Here is a 15,329-nt window from a genome sequence, read left to right on the forward strand (position 1 = left end):
TTTGTACAGCCACCAATGCCACCCCCCATGAAAAAATGTTCACTTTCCCCAGGAAATCCACATCGGGGACCTCGCTACCGACATGGCTGACGTCTCCAGGACCCGTCCTACTGCGGAAGCACGTGAGGTCCCATAAAATGGACCCCCTGGTCGAGAGGGTGAGCCTCCTCCACGCCAACCCCCAGTATGCTTACGTGGCGTACCCGGACGGGCGGGAGGACACAGTCTCCATATGAGACCTCGCACCTTCGGGTGCCCCTGAAACACTACCATTGCCATCCACCACTACCCACAACCCAACCCCTGTAGACGGCATGCCGCAGCCCCAGGACCCATCCTTGACCACCCAACCACTCAATGAGACGCCAGATTCAACGTTGGATGCTGCACCATCACCGCCGCCACCACGATGATCAGGACGGCATACAAGGCCACCTGATAGACTTACTTACACGAACCTTTAGTACACTTCACCCCGCCGGACTCAATTTTAAACAAGGGGTGAATGTGGTAAACCACTGTTATTGTTGTTCACCGTTGTTGTTGTTGTTGCACACTGTAGTGTCTATGCATGCCTCAGCTGGCTCCGCCCCTGGCTCCACCCACATGCCCAGGTATAAAGGTGACTGCTCTGCAGCCCCCTGCCTTCTTGGAAACCAGTCAACCACGAGAGGCATGCTCTGTTCTTTGTTAATAAAAGCCTTTTAGTTACTCTCCTAACTCTCCGTCTTTTATGAGTAATTGATAGCGCATCATAGTGATGGGATGAGTTAAAGGTATTTACTCAGATGGGCGGAAGGTGGGAAGTGGTGTTCCACGGGGATTGGTGCTGGGACCACTGTTGTTCACCATTTACATGAATGATTTGGACTTGGTAATCAGAAGTACAATTTCAAAATTTGCTGATGACCCTAAATTGGGGATGTAGTTAATACCGAGGAAGACTGCGATAGCATCCTTGTAGAATTATTCAGTTGTGTTCAGTAAATAGCAGCATCTTTTAAATTGCTTTTACTGATCACATCACTATATAGTTATGTGAAAAACAGAAATCATTAAAAGCTCCTAATTTCAGAATTGTTAGATTCAAACTCAACTTCTTCCAAGTACAATCTAACATTTCAAACATTGTAATGGATGTAGGCGAGATATTAGGACTGCTGTCTAACACAATCCAAACACAGTGACACACAGACAGATGGGCAGGTGTAGCTTCACAGCGAATCCTTTCAAGCCTCACTAAAAAGTGGCAGACTGGCAATCCATTGTTCACTAATGGAGTTGTGATCTTTGTAAATTAAGAAATGGAAATGTGTCAAAGAGTTGATTAACAGAGTGGGGCATCACCTTCCTTTGATTTCTATTTCTGACACCAGGCAACAGGAAAAGGTCATTACAACACGACATAAACAGACTCTTCAGGTGCGAGACATCAGACTTCAGAACAACACATCTGCCAGCTCTGGCCACAAACCCCAGTACAGTCAACCTTTCAGCAGCTGCAGCCCTGATTAAATAACTAGTAGTTTAACATGTCTAGTAGAACTTTTGTATCAAAATAGAAGAAATGTATTTGACACACACACAATTAATAATTAAATCACAATGTGATTGTGAGGATCGATTATCGACTCTTGATGCCTTCCGTGTCCACCGGTCGAGGAAGGTATCAAGTGAACCAGTGGACACCGCCTGCTCCCTCTCCAGGGCCACCCGGGCAGGGACAAGACCATGGGAGAGAGGCAGGCAGCCAGAGTGACCCCGCCCCCCATGGGCCCCGCCCATCCTGGGCCTACAAATTGCTGTTTTCGCCAGGCCCAAGAGCAGGTCAGGAGAAGATCCTCCCACTTACCCACCCCCTCTCCGCACCGGGCGGCCTAAGATTAGGAGCATGGGGCTAAAGTGTAACCAAGAGTTGAGGAGCAGCCCCTTCAGGTAACTATCCAGGGGCTGCAACCTCTCACACTGAATATATACACGGCCCGTGGACTCCTCTAGGTCACAGAAACCACATCTGGCCTTGGAGTCCAGAAAGGAGCTTAAAAACTGTTGCACACGACAGCTCCCTGCAACAGTCTCCACCCCAGATCCCCAATGGTGCTGGGAAGGACTCCCGCATAGAGAGCCCTCCACTGGGGACCCTCGCCTCCGTCAGACAGCAAGATGACCCGCCAGTCTGATTGAGATTGGGCAATAAACAAAATTATTCAATAAATGACACAGAAACCCGAGTCCCCGGATCCTCAGCCCTGGTGTGAAGTACGCTGGCCACCAATTTTCCGTTACTAACGCGCACCTCAGGCCCCACCCAGTCTGGTTTAATTGCTAAATGTTTTCTAACTCTGTTCAGGCCTGTCATTCTACGGGAAACTTACAAGGCCTCATTTATTGATGTGTCCCACCTGAGCGGCTGTTAATGGCTTTAATAAACTGGCAGCAAGGTTTTTTTAAAAAGGTGGAAAGAGGTGAAAAACGCCACTAGTGATGCCTCAAAACTCACGGACAGAGAAATCCACTTCATCAGTGCCCCTGCCACAGGACTCAATATCCACCCCCTCCACCACTGGTGCACTGTGTCTGCAGTATGTACGGTCTACAAGATGACCACGGTCAGGTCGTGTGGAGTCAAGGGCCAGGCAGAATGGATGGAAAGATCACAACAAACTTCCCTTTACTCCAACCCACTGATTCCTGTTTTGTAGTCAGCTTTCCATCCATTCTGCAGCCTGACCTGGGTCATCGTGTCGATCTTACACACCGTTTATGGATAGCAAGCTGGTCACAAAACAGAAAACAGAGAGTAGGGGTTAAAAGTAGCTACTCAGACTGGCAAAAGGTGGGAAGTGGTGTTCCACAGGGATCGGTGCTGGGACCAGTTTTGTTCACCATTTACATAAACAATTTGGACTCGGGAATCAGAACAATTTCAAAATTTGTCGATGACACCAAATTGGGAGGTAGAGTTAATACTGAGGAAGACAAAATGCAAGAAGATATTAATAAATTTCTGAATGGGCGTGTAATTGGCAAATGAATTTCACTATAGATCAGCGTGAGGTGGTGTGTTAATGAATTTCACTGTAGATCAGTGTGAGGCGGTGTGTTTTGGTAGGAAGCAATAATGAGGCCACACACTACTTGGACAAGGGGGTGAAATTGGGTTGCTTTGTGCCTCCTGTGATATTCAGCGGGAGGTTAGCGGTGGCAGTAGATGGTAGCGCCCCGTGGCACTGCACCGCTGGCAATGACGTCATCGCTATGCTCAGCACCCCGGCTGCAACCTTGGGTTGCGATCCCTGACCTATAGCCGGACGATATGTCTGACAGGGTCAGGGGTCATTCCTGCAGCCGTGGCGACGCCACTTAAAGGGCAGGTGTTGGGCGGCAACTTTTTATTTTGGCCGACTGCCAGCACCTGCCCCCTTCCCCTCTCTTCTTTGGGGTGCCAGCCGCGATCGCTCAGCCCGGCGTTCCTCTTGATCCGACACCCTGCTCCCCGGTGGTCCAGCAGGGCCCCGGTGTGCGCAGTCCTAGGCTCCTCCCCGTTAATCAGGGAGGGAGGTCTGCTATGACGCGGTGCTATGTGCCGACGGGCATGGCGCTGTTACACGAAGTTCCAGGAAATTCACTGGTAGCTCCCCAAAAGGGAGGGGAGCGCTTCCAATAGCACCCCGCCTCCTGCTTGGGGCGCTACCACTGAATTTAATGCGCATGGGCGCTAACTTTTTCAGGGGGCTAAAATTAGCCCCGGTGACGTTAGCGACCCAAAGGGGGCGCCACCGAATTTCCCCCCAAGTGTCTAAATGGGCTGGAGGAGCAGAGGGATCCAGGGATACAGATACACAAATCACTAAAAAGTAGCAACACAGGTTAATAAGGCCATTAAAAAAAAAAAAGCACTGGGGTACATTCCTAAAGGAGCCTTCTGTTCCATGTCTAGGAGCTCTGAACCATGGCAGAGAGCGGCTGGGGCACGTTTCTCACATGCCTCGAGATTAACCCGCACGGCAACTTTGCCGTCAGTGAAGAGAGGCAAGAAAGTGTGGCCCTGAAGGACTGTGTCCAGGCTGGAGTTCTGTTCCCACTATACGCTCCTCCCCCAGATAGTCCTTTCTGAGCTCCAGCTAGGTGATGCTAAACACTCAGGTGGGAAAGAAAATCTACAATAATGTATTTAAAACAAAGCTGGTTTATTTGACATCTATCCAGAATATTAATAACTCCAGGAACTGGGCTGGAGTTTATCAGCAGAAACAATCCCCACCTGTCAGAATGAACATGGTTCAGTCCTGGATGTGATTAACAGCAGCAACAGAATCCACCCCCTGCAGTCACTTGTGAACTCGCTGGTGTGTCAGCAGGGTAGATGACTGAGTGAATCCCTTCCCACACACGGAGCAGGTGAACGGTCTCTCCCCAGTGTGAACTCGCTGGTGTCTCAGCAGGTGGGATGACTCAGTGAATCCCTTCCCACACTCAGAGCAGGTGAATGGCCTCTCCCCAGTGTGAACTCGCCGGTGTCTCAGCAGGGTGGATGAACGAGTGAATCCCTTCCCACACACGGAGCAGGTGAATGGCCTCTCCCCAGTGTGAGTGCGCTGGTGCACAGTGAGCTCAGTTGATCGACTGAACCCAGTCCCACAGTGAGAGCACCTGAACGGTCTCTCCCCAGTGTGAGTGCGCTGGTGCACAGTGAGCTCAAATGATCGACTAAACCCAGTCCCACAGTGAGAGCACCTGAATGGTCTCTCCCCAGTGTGAGTGCGCTGGTGTACAATGAGCTCAGATGATCGCCTGAACCCAGTCCCACATTGAGAGCACCTGAACGGTCTCTCCCCAGTGTGAGTGCGCTGGTGTATAGTGAGCTGAGATGACTGCTTAAACCCAGTCCCGCAGTGCGAGCACCTGAACGGTCTCTCCCCAGTGTGAACACGTTGATGGCGTTTCAGTTCCCCGGAACCTTTGAAGCACTTCCCACAATCCAGGCATTTAAAAGGTCTCTCCCCAGTGTGAACTCGCTGGTGTGTCACCAGGTTGGATGAATTAGTGAATCCCTTCCCACACTCGGAGCAGGTGAACGGCCTCTCCCCAGTGTGAACTCGCTGGTGTGTCAGCAGGTGGGATGACTGAGTGAATCCCTTCCCACACTCGGAGCAGGTGAACAGCCTCTCCCTAGTGTGAACTCGCTGATGTGTCTGAAGGTCAGATGACTGAGTGAATCCCTTCCCACAGTCAGAGCAGGTGAACGACCTCTCTCCAGTGTGAACTCGCTGATGTGTCTGAAGGTTGGGTGAATTAGTGAATCCTTTCCCACACTCAGAGCAGGTGAATGGCCTCTCCCCAGTGTGACTGTGCTTGTGCCTCGATAGGCCAGATGATTGGCTGAAGCCTCGTCCACACACAGAACACGTGTACGGTTTCTCCCCGCTGTGAACAGTGCTTCTTCCTTCCATATTCAAAGGCCGATGATATTCAGTTCCTGATGAATCGAATGACTCTGTCAGCTCTTGACGTGATGTGTGGTTTGAGTTTCCCGTCTGCAAATCCTCCCCTTCTAATACCCTGTAAAATGAATTTAAAACAGGGAGCGTGAGAGAGAACCCACTAAAGAGGCAGGTTGTGAAATTGAGCTCAATGAATCTGGTCATTTGCGGGGCCAGCACTAGAAAAAAGTGACCATGAAAGCTGCCATAAAATCCCACTGGTTCACTAATGTCCCTCAGTGAAGGGAATCTGCCACCTGGTCTGGGCCTCTGGCCTCTATGGGAGGAGAGAGAGAGAGAGAGGTGAGAGTGGGAGGGGGCGAAGGAGTCGGACTTTATACATCTGCAACTCGACCAGAACATTGACAGAACCTCCAAAACCCGCAACCTCCAGCACCTAGAAGGACAAAGGCAGAAGGTGCATGGGAGCACCATCACCTCCAAGTTCTCCAAGTCACACACCATCCTGACTTGGACATATATCGCTGTTGCTACATCATCACTGGGTGAAAATCCTGGAACTCCTTACACAACAGCATTGTGGGAGTACCTTCACCACACAGACTGCAGCGGATCAAGAAGGCGGCCCACCATCACCTTCTCAACGGGAAGATGGGGATTGGCAACATATTCTGGTCTTGCGAGCGACACCCACATCCCAAGAATGAATTAAAACAAATCTGTATATGTAAAATGGATTAAAAACCTCTACAGAAATATTGTTCCTAAAACAATACTCTTTTACATTGTAGGGACAGTGTCTGTTTAACAACCTAATCTCCACCAGAATCCACCTCCCTTGACAGTCTCACATTGGAAATTGTTGGGTCCTCCTGGGCTCACAAGTACTGGGGGTTAAACCCAGCAGCTTCTCCTCCATCTCCACTCCAGCTCAAACTGAAGCAACAAAAAGACCGACACAGGCGGCCAGGGGCCTACCTTCCGTCAGCCTGCAATAAAACTCTTCCCCACAGCTGCTGACTAATGGCGGCTGCAGCACCCACAATCCCCCGTCCCCCAGAAACCGCTCTATCCAACGCGCTGATTTCCCCGCTGAGAGTGCGTATGCTCCCCGGGCCATTCTGGGAGCCTGGCTCCTGTCATTTGTCCCGAGTCGGACTTGGTGGAACCGGCTGAAGAAACTGGGAAGCGGCGGCTCGGATGGGGGAGGCGCTGCACCATGGGTTTCCTGGTGCCGGAGCCCTGGCCGCACGTCTGCCAGGCCGCTCTGATTCTGATTGAGTTTTTTGAGGAGGTAACAGAGGGGGTTGATGAGGGCAATGCGGTTAACGTGGTGTACATGGATTTCCAAAAGGCGTTCGACAAAGAGCCACATACTAGGCTTACCAGCAAAGTTGATGCCCATGGAATAATAGGGACAGTGGCAGCATGGATACGAAATTGGCAAAGTGACAGGAAACAGAGAGTAGTGGTGAACGGTTGTTTTTCAGACTGGACGAAGGTATACAGTGGTGTTCCCCAGGGGTCGGTACTAGGACCACTGCTTTTCTTGATTAATATAATTATATATATATATATCTATCGTTCTATATCTATATATATAAATCAGTACATCTGTCTGTCTGTCATCGCCTGTGCGTCTGTCGGGCTATGCGCTCGAAAGTTACAGGGCGTACCTACGCGCGCGTTACCTCCAAAGAAAGCTTACGCTTCCGAGACGGTTTTAAGCGTATTTACGTTTCGGCTGGGCTAAAATCGCGCCCGCGGTATCCCAAAAACCTTCAACGTTCCGCTCATTAGCATCTCATTATCCGCTCATTAGCGACAGAGTGACCTTGAGGTCGACCAATCGTATGGCGGCTTGCTGCCGCGTGCGGCCGGGTCAATCGGTGCATGTGTGGGCGGGCCTTATCGTTCTGAACCGAGGTGAGTCGCCGCCATCTTGATTCCAAACTTTTCCTTTCTTTTTCCCGCTTTCTGCGTCTTAAAAAAAAACGTTGCTTTTGAAACACATATTGTTTTAAAAAAAAATGATTTAGAAAGTAATTAACTTATCTAATCTCATTAATTTTCCTACCTTTCCCCGTTTTTCCAGGTAGGCCTAGAAGCCTCGGCGTCTCCTCCGCACCCACGCCCGAGCTAGGCACCTCCCGGCCCCACTCGAAGGCTGGAGGGCCGAGCCTCAGCCCAGCGCCGCTAGGGTGCGCGCGCAGCAGGAGCTGAGACGCGGCATCTCTCTCTGGCTCGGCCGGGGGGCGGTGCTTGCTGAGCGTCACCCTGGCAACCGGCCCCACCCCCCCGGCCCTCTCGCACAGCCGCAATCGGCGGTTTTCACCTCGGGGGGGGGGGGGGGGCCGCGACCCTCGTGGGGGGGCACGCGCAGCAGGAGCAGCTGAGACGCGGCGTCTCTCTGGCTCGGCCGGGGGGCGGGGCTTGGTCAGCGTCACGGTTACCCTGGCAACCAGGCCCGCCGGCCGAGCCAGAGAGAGACGCCGCGTCTCAGCTCCTGCTGCGCGCGCAATCGCCCCCCCCCCCGCCCCCCTTTGCTTTAAATATCGGAGATTCTCTGATCAACACTCACCGCACCATCCGCCGCTCCTCAGTCCCGCCGCCATTTTATCTCCTTCCTCAAACCGGAGCCTCATCCGGGAACTGCGAGCAGCACCGAGCATGCGCACTGTGGCCACGCAGCCCGCGCTTAAAGTCCCTCACTGAGTCCGTTTAGTCTATTGGCTGCGACTCGTAGATTGACAGCTGCGCTCCTCAATCGCAGCCCGCAACGCCTCGGGGCCCCGCCCACTGTGTTAAAAGGCCGCCGCCAGCGCCGGGGTCACGTGGCTCCTGATCGGCTGTTCAACCGCCTCAGCGCGCGGGTGAGGTCATAGCCCCGCCCACCCGCGAGCCCTTGTTGCCCAAGGTGCCGGCCGACTGCTGTCCCTTCTCCCCGGGCGGGCGGCGGCTGTCCTTCCCCCGGGGCGGGGGCGGGGGTGAGGGTGAGTGTAAGGGCCGGACTCCTCTCTAACTCTGTTCTCCAACTGCTCCTCCCCGCTCCGGGCCGCGGCTTTTATAGCAGCCGCCGGCCCCGCCCAGCCCAGCCGCGCCTTCTGAATGGCTGAAAACCCGGCAAATCTCCGCCTCTGATTGGCGCGTTTTTCAATCCGCTCCAACCTCGGACACCAACGAAAAAGGCAGCTTATAGAATAAGAGCTCGTCTGTGAATCAGACTCGTTATTGTTAAACTGATGGCCCTCTGTGGGACTGAATATTAACCAGTTATTAAAATCATTGCATCTGTGGGACTGAATAATAATCATTATTGTTAAAATCATTGCATCTGTGGGATTGAATAATAATCGTTATTGTTTAAATTATTGCATCTGTGGATTTGAATAATAATCATTATTGTTTAAATTATTGCATCTGTGGGATTGAATAACAATCATTATTGTTAAAATTATTGCATCTGTGGGATTGAATAATAATCATTATTGTTTAAATTATTGCATCTGTGGGGTTGAATAATAATCGTTAAAATTATGGTATCTGGGACTGAATAATAATTAAAACTATGGCATTTGTGAGACTAAATAATAATCATTACTGCTAAAGATTGTCATCTGTGGGACTGAATAATCATTTTAATTAAAATTATAGCGTCTGTGGGACTGAATAATCATTAAAATGGCATCTGTGAGACTGAATAATTCATTATTAAATTGTGAATTATGGCAAATTGATCCTTTAAAATTACTGGTTCCTGAATTGACAGATTTAATTTCACTTTAGCTTTTCAGCGACCCGCTTATAAATGAGTGCTTTGTACAAAACAGGGCAGTGACAATGCATCATTTTGTTATATATTTGTTAAATTTCAATCTATTTTAAATTAACGATATACTGTATTACAAAAACACACCAGCAAAATCTGAACATACGACAAAAAAATGAAAGTGAGGGTTAAATAAAGAAAGGATGATAAAACATTTTTTAAAATAGTTTCATTCTTTATGCTGTCCATATTTCAAATGTCATTAGTCAAATGAAAATAAATAGTCCCTTCTGGATCTGGTGAGTGGCTCTGAAAAGAGCCTTTGGGTTGAGTTTTTAAGGTGGGAGGAACGAGAGGCTTTATTTGCAGCTGATGTATTTGGTGACTGCTTTCGTCCCCTCCGAGACGGCGTGCTTGGCCAGTTCCCCGGGCAGCAGGAGGCGGACGGCGGTCTGGATCTCCCGGGAGGAGATGGTCTGGCGTTTGGTGTAACGGATCAGGCGGGAGGCCTCGCAGGCGATGCACTCGAAGAGGTCGGTGACGAACGAGTTCATGACACTCATGGCCTTGGAGGAGATGCCGGTGTCGGGTCGGGGTGGACCTGCTTCAGCACCTTGTAGATGTAGATGCTGCAACTCTGCTTCCTGGTCTTCCTGCGCTTCTTGTCGCCTTTGGCCCGCTTCTTGGTGGCCGCTTTCTTCGGCCCCTTTTTCGGGGCGATGCCCCTGGACGCCGCTTCAGGCCTGGTGAATGGACGCGATGGTTTGTGATGGAGAAAGTCTTCCGGACGCGCTATTTAATAGCTAGCCGTATGCAAATGAGGAATCAGAGAGTGAAGGATTCCTATTGGTGAACCAGCCAATCACAATCATTGCCTTCACCCATCCCTCATTAGCATAGGGCTGTGGGGCAGTCCATTTATTCTGAGCGTGGAGCGGGATTTGCGTCATTTTGTGTTGAAATCGAGTTTGAGAATGGTTGAGGAAAAGAAAACAGTGGCCAAGAAGGGCGCCGAGAAAACCGTCACTAAACCGGCAGTGAAGGGCGGCAAGAAGCGCAGAAGGTCGAGGAAGGAGAGTTACTCCATCTACATCTACAAAGTGATGAAGCAGGTTCACCCCAACACCGGCATCTCCTCCAATGCCATGAGCATCATGAACTCGTTTGTGAACGATATTTTCGAGCGCATCGCGGGTGAGGCTTCCCGCCTGGCCCATTACAACAAGCGGCTCACCATCAGCTCCCGGGAGCTCCAGACCGCCGTGCGCCTGCTGCTGCCCGGGGAGCTGGCCAAGCACGCCGTGTCGGAAGGGACAAAGGCGGTGACCAAATACACCAGCTCCAAGTAAAACTCCACGCTGTCCTGAAAGAACAAACCCAAAACACAACGGCTCTTTGAAGAGCTACCCACAATCTCTCTGAAAGAGCTGCACAATCACATCTCCCTTTAGACTCAATTTACTGTAATTATTTACTGAACAAGTGTGTTTGAGAACTTTTGAAGTTCCAGCTGTAGATTTAGGTTTGAATTCTCAGATAAGCAGGTTCACTGACCCGATCGACCTTAGCGCCGCTGTTGAATTTCCTGTCCAGTAAACTACAAACACGGTCTGTGGTCTTTATTTCCCTTTGCACTCAGACTCTGCGTCTATTTCCAGCACCTGCCGAGGAATTAAAAGCTTGTTTCCGGGATGAGACTCGGATATGAGACGGGCCGAATGGCCGCCAATGTGCTGTAATGAATCTGTAATAGATTTGAAGTGCAGAGTGCCTCTTTTAAAGAATTTTAATTATATTGTCCGCCTGTTGCTTTTCTGGGAAGCGAGTGGTCAGGGTCTGGAATGAACTGACTGAGAGGGAGGTGGAGGCGGACTCAATCGTAGCGTTCAACAGAGAATTGGATAAGTACCTGTAGGGGAAAAATGCAGGGCTACGGAGAAAGGGCAGGTGTGTGGGATTAGCTGAAGTGTTCTTACAGAGAGCCGACATGGGCTCGATGGGCCGAATTGCCTCCTACTGTGCTGTAACGATTCTGCAATCGATTTGAAGGGCAGCATGCCCCATTTGTTGAATTTTAATTATATACAGCGTTTATTGTTTTTATAGAAATCCTTGATTATCAGGATTTCTCTGAATGTGTATTTAGCGTTTGTGAAGATTTTTACAGAGGATTGTAACGTCAATGTGGAGAGGTTGCTGGTAGCTCAGAGCCCTTTCTCTCTCACTCTGAATCTGTCTTCTACCTTCCTGCTCTCTCTGCTCCCTCTCTTTCAATCCCCTCACTTCCGCCTCACGTACAGTCTGCCTTTCTCAGCCAGGTCCGCTCAAGCTGCATAAGTAATGTTGTAAGGCGAGGGAATCTCATTCAGCGATGATTTCAGTGAAGAATCATCATGACTGGACGAGGTAAATGAGGCAAAGGACTGGGCAAAGGCGGAGCCAAGCGGCACCGTAAAGTGCTCCGTGACAACATCCAGGGCATCACCAAACCAGCCATCCGCCGCCTGGCTCGCCATGGCGGTGTCAAGCGGATCTTGGGGCTGATCTACGAGGAGACCCGCGGGGTGCTGAAGGTTTTCCTGGAGAATGTGATCAGGGATGCGGTCACCTACACTGAGTACGCCAAGCGCAAGACGGTCACTGCCATGGATGTGGTGTACGCTCTGAAACGGCAGGGCCGCACTCTCTATGGATTCGGCGGCTGAACAACTCGACCCTTTCAACCAAATACAACACAAAGGCTCTTTTAAGAGCCAACCAACACCTCACAGAGGGAGCAGTGACCTGGGAGCGGGGATAGATTGATGATTTACATTGTGATCGGTGAAGATCTATATTTAATTCCAAGATCAAATTTAGGTGTGGAGGTGTTTTAAATCAGCATACGCACGATGGGTCGAATGGCCTTCAGTTGTTGAATCGTAGACATTTACGGCAGTGAAGGAGGCTATTCGACCCTTCGTCTCTGCCGGCCATAGCCTTGTCGGTAGCGGCATTTCAGTACCTGTCAGTTTCTGCTCTGGGATTTATGTGGTTGTTGATTTTACTCTATATCTGTCACTTTCTGGGACCTGACTGAGAGTTACTGTGTATTTGTTAGGGTCTAGTATGTGAGTGTGTCTTTCTAGCTCTCTGTCTCTGCGATGTATAGTATAGCAGGAGGCCATTCGGCCCATCGTGTCTGTGTCGGCCATAAACAATCTATAAAGCCAAATCCCACTTTACAGCTCTTAGTCCGCAGCCTTGCAGTTTACGGCACTGCTTGGATATGACCATGAACTTTTTAAAAAGCGATGAGGGTTTCTGCCTCTACAACCCATTCAGGCAAATAGTTCCTGACCCCCACCACCCTCTGGGTGAAAATAAAATCTCAACTGACGATGTGTGAACCTGTTCAGGAACTCCCACTCCAGCCTGCGGGTCACACACTCGGTTTATCAGTAATTCGGATGATAATTAACATCATCTCCATGAGGCCCATTGAATGAATGATAAAAGTGATTTGTGAAACGATCACATTTTGGCTGATTTAAGTGTGCTAAAAAGAAGACTGATCTTGCGCTAAAATACAACCCTCGCCTCGGCCTCCCCCACACTTTTTAAACCCATGGGAAGGGCCCATGCGAGCACCGCTCCCCCAGCGGATGCCGTTTCCTCTGGGCTCGACTGATAAGAACTACAAACACGGTCGTGGTCGCTCTTTCCCTTTGCTCTCAGTCCCGTTCGTCTACAGCGCCTGCCGACGAATTAAAAGCTTGTTTAAGGGACGAGACACTGATTTCAATCATCTTGTACTCTTGTCAAGGCCTTTCCAATTTTTTAAATTCCATTTGGGAGTCAATCCGTTTATTAATTGAGATTTTCTGCAGTGTAACAACCCAGAATGGGAGTTCTTATAGAGACCAGAACGGGGTCAGTTTGAACACTCTCTCTCTCTCTTTTCACAGATGGACTCCCAGTTCTAGCTTCACTGCCGCAGCAGTGGAGTACATCTAAGTTGTTGTCCCGTCTGAGAAGGTGTGCTTGGGGCATTGCATATAATGGTCTGGGAATCGATGAATGGGCAGATGATTCTCCCTCTGCTCTTGGGATGACCTTACTGACTGCAGAGGACGTGCTGGTGGCAAACACACAATCTGATTGGATAGATGAAAAAGCCAATCAGAAAGATGCAGAATAATGAAAATTGACATAATTCCTAACCAGCCATTCACAATCATTGCCTTCACCAATCCGTCATTAGCATAGGGCTTTGGGGTTGCCTATATATTCCGAGCGCGGAGCGGCTTTGCATCACTTTGTGTTTGAAATCGAGTTTGAAAATGGTTGAGGAAAAGAAGATTCAATCTAATAACCCAAAGGCGCTTTTCAGAGCCACCCACACTTTCTAGGAAAGGGCTGGTTCCTGTTCTGTCCTATGGAGCACAGATAGCCCAGAATTAATTTAATATGTTAAATCTCTGCAATTAAGCAGGGAGTTTCCTGATCAGAAATGATCCTCAGCCATTTTTGGTTATAAACAAGACACTTTGTCGATCATGTAGAGATCTAGATCCACAAACACTGCAGGGAGATTGCAATAAGCAGAAAATCAGATCAGTTATTCAATATAGAGAGAGACTGGCTTCAGAGAAAAGCAAAACTAACAGAATCGTAACCTGAGAGCAGCCATCTTTGAACACGCTGTTGGGAGAGCCGAAAATAAACGAATGTTAAAAACCGAGAATGAGCGTTTGATGGGATCACCATTTCTTATCGGGGCAATAATTCCATAGGGAGAATTAAACACATTGATCCAGACATATTTTTCCCTGCTAATTAAAAAAAAATGTTTATTCATTGATGGGATGTGGGCGTCGCTGGCTGGCTAGGCCTGCATTTAGTGCCCATCCCTAATTGCCCTTGAGAAGATGGTGGTGAGCCGCCTTCTTGAACCGCTGCAGTCCATATGGTGTAGGTACACCCACAATGCTGTTAGGAAGGGAGTTCCAGGATTTTGGCCCAGCGACAGTGAAGGACCGGCGATGCAGGTCCAAGTCAGGATGGTGTGTGGCTTGGAGGGGAACTTGTAGGTGGTGATATTCCCATGCGTCTGCTGCCCTTGTCCTTCTAAGTGGTGGAGGTCGCGGGTTTGGAAGGTGCTGTTGAAGGAGCTTTGGCGCGTTGCTGCAGTGCATCTTGTAGATGGTACACACTGCAGCCACGGTGCGCCGGTGGTGGAAGGAGTGAATGTTGAAGGTGCTGGATGGAGTGCCAATCAAGCGGGCTGCTTTATCCTGAATGGTGTTGAGCTTCTTCAGTGTTGTTGGAGCTGCACTCATCCAGGCAAGTGGAGAGTATTCCATCACACTCCTGACTTGTGCCTTGTAGATGGTGGAAAGGCTTTGGGGAGTCAGGAGGTGAGACACTCGCTGCAGAATTCCCAGCCTCTGGCCTGCTCTTGTAGCCACAGTCTTTATATGGCTGGTCCAGTTCAGTTTCTGATCAATGGTAACCCCCAGGATGTTGATAGTGGGGGATTCAGTGATGGTAATGCCATTGAATGTCAAGGGGAGATGGTTAGAGTCTCGCTTGTTGGAGATGGTCATTGCCTGGCACTTGTGTGGTGCAAATGTTACTTGCCACTTGTCAGCCGAAGTCTGAATGTTGTCCAAGTCTTGCTGCATATGGACATGGACTGCATCAGTATCTGACGAGTCTCGAATGGTGCTGAACAGTGTGCAATCATCAGCAAACATCCCCATTTCTGACCTTATGATGGAGGGAAGGTCATTGATGAAACAGCTGAAGATGGTTGGGCCTAGGACACTGCCCTGAGGAACTCCTGCAGTGATGTCATGTGATTGAGATGAATTACGTCCAACAACCACAGCCAACTTCCTTTGTGCTAGGTATGATGCCAACCAATGGAGAGTTTTCCCCTTGATTCCCATTGACTTCAGTTTTGCTAGGGCTCCTTGATGCCACACTTGGTCAAATGCTGCCTTGATGTCAAGGGCAGTCACTCTCACCTCACCTCTTGAGTTCAACTCTTTTGTCCATGTTTGGACCAAGGCTGTAATGAGGTCAGGAGCTGAGTGGCCCTGGCGGAACCCAAACTGGGCATCAGTTAGCAG

General features: G+C 49.8%; 2 protein-coding genes and 2 pseudogenes across 2 annotated transcripts; 2 read left to right on the forward strand and 2 right to left on the reverse strand.

The window, feature by feature from the left end:
• Nucleotides 1-4,171: 4,171 nt before the first annotated feature.
• LOC147092008 (uncharacterized) lies at nt 4,172-8,460 on the reverse strand. Its single transcript, XM_085976985.1, has 2 exons — nt 8,026-8,460; nt 4,172-5,562 (listed from the first exon to the last, which is right to left on the reverse strand). Exons 1-2 carry the CDS (start codon nt 8,031-8,033, stop codon nt 4,332-4,334), a joined length of 1,239 nt encoding a protein of 412 aa, XP_085833111.1. The 5' UTR covers nt 8,034-8,460; the 3' UTR covers nt 4,172-4,331.
• A 1,023-nt stretch (nt 8,461-9,483) lies between these two features.
• On the reverse strand, nt 9,484-10,098 carry LOC147092009 (histone H2B 8-like; annotated as a pseudogene).
• A 74-nt stretch (nt 10,099-10,172) lies between these two features.
• On the forward strand, nt 10,173-11,013 carry LOC147092010 (histone H2B-like). The gene has a single exon (XM_085976992.1). It carries the CDS (start codon nt 10,188-10,190, stop codon nt 10,560-10,562), a length of 375 nt encoding a protein of 124 aa, XP_085833118.1. The 5' UTR covers nt 10,173-10,187; the 3' UTR covers nt 10,563-11,013.
• A 473-nt stretch (nt 11,014-11,486) lies between these two features.
• Nucleotides 11,487-12,602, forward strand: LOC147092011 (histone H4-like; annotated as a pseudogene).
• The last annotated feature ends 2,727 nt before the right edge of the window (nt 12,603-15,329 follow it).

The sequence above is a fragment of the Somniosus microcephalus genome, unplaced genomic scaffold (genome assembly GCF_052327205.1).
Source record: "Somniosus microcephalus isolate GS21.2 unplaced genomic scaffold, FLI_Smic_1.0 unresolved_chr3, whole genome shotgun sequence".
Taxonomy (NCBI): Eukaryota; Metazoa; Chordata; class Chondrichthyes; order Squaliformes; family Somniosidae; genus Somniosus; species Somniosus microcephalus.

What these genes read in the sequence shown, in the direction of transcription:
- LOC147092010 (XM_085976992.1), top strand. Translation starts at nt 10,188, where the DNA reads ATGGTTGAGGAAAAGAAAACAGTGGCCAAGAAGGGCGCCGAGAAAACC.